The sequence below is a fragment of the Coffea arabica genome, chromosome 7e (genome assembly GCF_036785885.1).
Source record: "Coffea arabica cultivar ET-39 chromosome 7e, Coffea Arabica ET-39 HiFi, whole genome shotgun sequence".
Lineage (NCBI taxonomy): Eukaryota > Viridiplantae > Streptophyta > Magnoliopsida > Gentianales > Rubiaceae > Coffea > Coffea arabica.
Window position 1 is genome coordinate 46,882,878 of NC_092323.1, and position 3,241 is coordinate 46,886,118.

At 38.0% G+C, this 3,241-nt stretch overlaps 1 protein-coding gene across 1 annotated transcript; it reads left to right on the top strand.

Moving 5' to 3' along the window:
- The first annotated feature begins 841 nt into the window (after positions 1 to 841).
- Positions 842 to 2,308, top strand: LOC113700932 (FBD-associated F-box protein At3g52670-like). The gene is made up of 3 exons (XM_027221361.2): positions 842 to 1,486; positions 1,791 to 1,949; positions 2,030 to 2,308. Exons 1-3 carry the CDS (start codon positions 842 to 844, stop codon positions 2,306 to 2,308), a joined length of 1,083 nt encoding a protein of 360 aa, XP_027077162.2.
- The last annotated feature ends 933 nt before the right edge of the window (positions 2,309 to 3,241 follow it).

Consider the following 3,241-nt stretch of genomic DNA (forward strand, 5'->3'; position numbering starts at 1 on the left):
TAATACAATTAATGACAAATTGAGCTTCATAGTTTAAATTTGTCATAATCCGAAAGTTAGGTGTAGAGGAGCAATGGAATTCTATCAGAATCTAAGGGGTCAAGAGAAATAACTTCGATAAAAATTTTCAAAATTTCCTAGGGAATATAAAATAGAATCTCAAAACTTCCCCGGGCGGTTCGGGAATGCATACATAATTGCTCTTTCACATTGCAATTACATAGTTCAGCTACACTAAATGTAAGGCAAAACTACACATTGCATTTAATATATCATGCGGTTGTGCTTGTGAAAAATCAATAAGAGTCACTTTTTCCACATTTTTGTGATGTGAGCTCTCCAGTTCCCCGTAACAAGGAAGACAAAGCGGGATTAGAAACATTAATACGAGAGTGAGACTTCTGGTTAGCATTTGAAGCTAATTTTTGGATTGTACAAAACAACTAAAGAATGCAACCCTGAATTCTTTTGAGTTTTCTCTTTCGAGCTAGCTTTCACATATCTTCGCACTTTTTTTTTGCTCAAATTATATGTAGCTAAAAATGTCTCGTATCCGGAGATCTTTTTGGCTTAAAAAATTCGGAGCAATCGAAGGAAAAAAACCGTCAAAGTCCAGTCCCAAAATCATGTTAAAGTTGATCATGTTGATCGGATAAGCGCTCTTCCAAATGACCTTCTCTGCCATATCCTTTCCTTTCTTCCAACAAAGAAAGCTGCAGCCACCTCCATCCTATCCACTCGATGGCGTTACCTTTTCACTTCACTTCGCAATATTCATCTGGAATTTGATCACTCTTTACGACGATTCGATCCGAATAGTGGTAAAAAATATGTAGACATTATGGGTCCCAATTATCAACGATTTGCTCGATTGGTAGATTGTTGTCATCAATTGATTCTTCAGCGAAAACCGTATTGTTTAAGAAAATTCCATCTTTCCCTGAAAGAGTTTCTTGAGATTTTTCGGGTGGCAATAGACTCTCTGATATGCGCCGCAATTTCTTGCGGAGTCCAACAACTTGAGGTTTTTGTGGGACTTGATCGTTCCAATGCATTGTCTCCTCCGGGAATTTTGTCCTGTCCTGCAATTTTCAGTTGCAAAACACTTGTAGAAATGAAGCTGGAAAGTCGCTTTACTGATTTCTACGTCCCGGAGACAGTTTCTTTGCCGAATCTTAAGATTCTGCATTTGGCACAATTTATATTGACAGATGAGCTGTCTACTCCCAGGCTCATTCAGGGTTGTCCTGTGCTCATAGAACTGTATTTTGACTGTTTAACATATTCAGAGGGTGAAGTTCTGACCCTTTTGATAAAAAGCCCTTCCCTGGAAAAAATCTACCTCCATTGTGTGACTGATGAATGGGACATTGTTCTGGACATCCCCAGTGCTGTAAATTTGGAATGCGAGGTTGAGGGAGCGAGTAAAACAAGTATAAATGCCCCAAAGCTTCAACATTTGCACTTTGATGGCGATGCAGTTGAAGTAAACATTCTCCCAAACCACAAGTCTCTTGTGTTGAAGCCAGAATATCAGTTTCTTGCCCTTATATTGTGAAAACATCAGAACAAGAACAATTATTACGCTGTGAGGTTGCCTTTGAGCTTATGAATTGGTCACAAAGTGTGGTATCACTTTATTTGCTAGATGCCACGGTGGAGGTAGTTTCTTTTCTTTTCTTTGGTTATTGCATAACTCAAATTATTTTTGTTATGATTTGGAGAATGACTGGAACTTCAAATTTCCAAGTGTTTATTTGTCTAATCAATTTTCTCATTTCTTCCTGAAGTTACTCTTTTATTTTCAAAAGTTGCTGCCAACTTTTGAAAAGCTAACTTATCTTGAGCTTGAAGTCCGCAAATATTATGATAAGCATACTCGTAGCTGGAAGATGTTATCTTGGTTACTTGAGAGTGCACCTAATCTTCAAGTGCTGGTCTTTGATGAAGTGAGTCCCAATGATCCTTTTTTCTCACAGCAATGTATTCGATTAGATATTCCAGTCCGTAATTATTCTCCAAATGGCAGGTGTTTTGGGATGACAGGATTGAATCCTCTGCTGAAGACAAGAAATTTGAGTTTCTTTCTGCAGAGCCTGTTCCATTATGCTTGCCGAAACATCTTAGGGAAGTAAAAATCAGAAAATTCAATGGAAAGGAATATGAATTCAAGCTCATTGACTATATTTTGCAGAATGTGAAAGCTTTAAAAAAGATGACCGTTGGTGTGCTTGGACACTTTGGAGCTCGCAGCAAAATATTGTCATTGAAGAGATGCAATAACGACTGCCAGATTGTGTTCACATAAAAAATGTTTGGAGGTCTGCTGGTGAAGCTTCAGGAAAATGTTTGAATAAATTGTGATCGGCCAATGGGGAGTAGTTGATGCCGTTCCAAGGAAATAACATAATCCAACTCCAGAATAGTTGCTAGTAATAGTGACAAAACGCAGGTTGAAAGTAGTTCTGGATACTAGTAATAGCTAGGGAAATTACGTAACTATGGCAATGTGCAATTTTCATATCTTGCTTTTGGATGGGACATGGAAAACGGGAGCTTGTTAATGACTAGATTTTGTTTGTGATTTTGTTATGTTGAGGTTGCTTTTTATTTGTCGTGTTTAATTGCTTATACATCGAGCATATGGTGACGCAGAACTGTTTATGCTTTGAGATGGCTCAAGAATTTCTTGATGTTATGTATGCTCTTGTCCTCTGTCTCCTTTTAGGCCACTTCCATGGTCTAAAAGTCATGAACCATTTGAATTACCAGAGAAACCTCACAGCAAGCACCGAAGCATCATCATTTTTAGTTGAAAGAACGATATTTTTGTAGCTAATGAAGCAGCGAAGCATGACTACCGCTTTATCCCTTGAGACATTAAGAATCTCAACAAATTATAATCAGCAAAACTTTTAGAACTCATGACCAGTTTCCTGTCGGTTTTTTATGAACAATTTATTGTAAAACAGGCATGGATACAAGCACCGAAGCTCATAACCAGCTTTGTGTTCTACCACTTGCAAAAACTCCGAACTTCTGCTAGTAATATGCAACCTTAGTAGCACGCCAGGGTGATAACAGAAGAACAACAGAATACTGAAGCGGAAACATTTGTGTAGAATGATCTGTTCAATTTTCCTCAACCACTTTCCAGGAAAGTAGATTGACCCCTGGAGTACATGCGACTACTAAGGTGTTGAAGCAACTTTTTAGGGAAAAAAATTTGTTAACTCCAGAA

Excerpts from the sequence above, each read along its gene's own strand:
- LOC113700932 (XM_027221361.2), top strand. The coding sequence starts at position 842 with ATGGGTCCCAATTATCAACGATTTGCTCGATTGGTAGATTGTTGTCAT. Across the intron at positions 1,487-1,790 it reads TTGATGGCGATGCAGTTGAA|TTACTCTTTTATTTTCAAAA; the intron begins GTAAACATTCTC and ends TTCTTCCTGAAG. Across the intron at positions 1,950-2,029 it reads AAGTGCTGGTCTTTGATGAA|GTGTTTTGGGATGACAGGAT; the intron begins GTGAGTCCCAAT and ends TCCAAATGGCAG.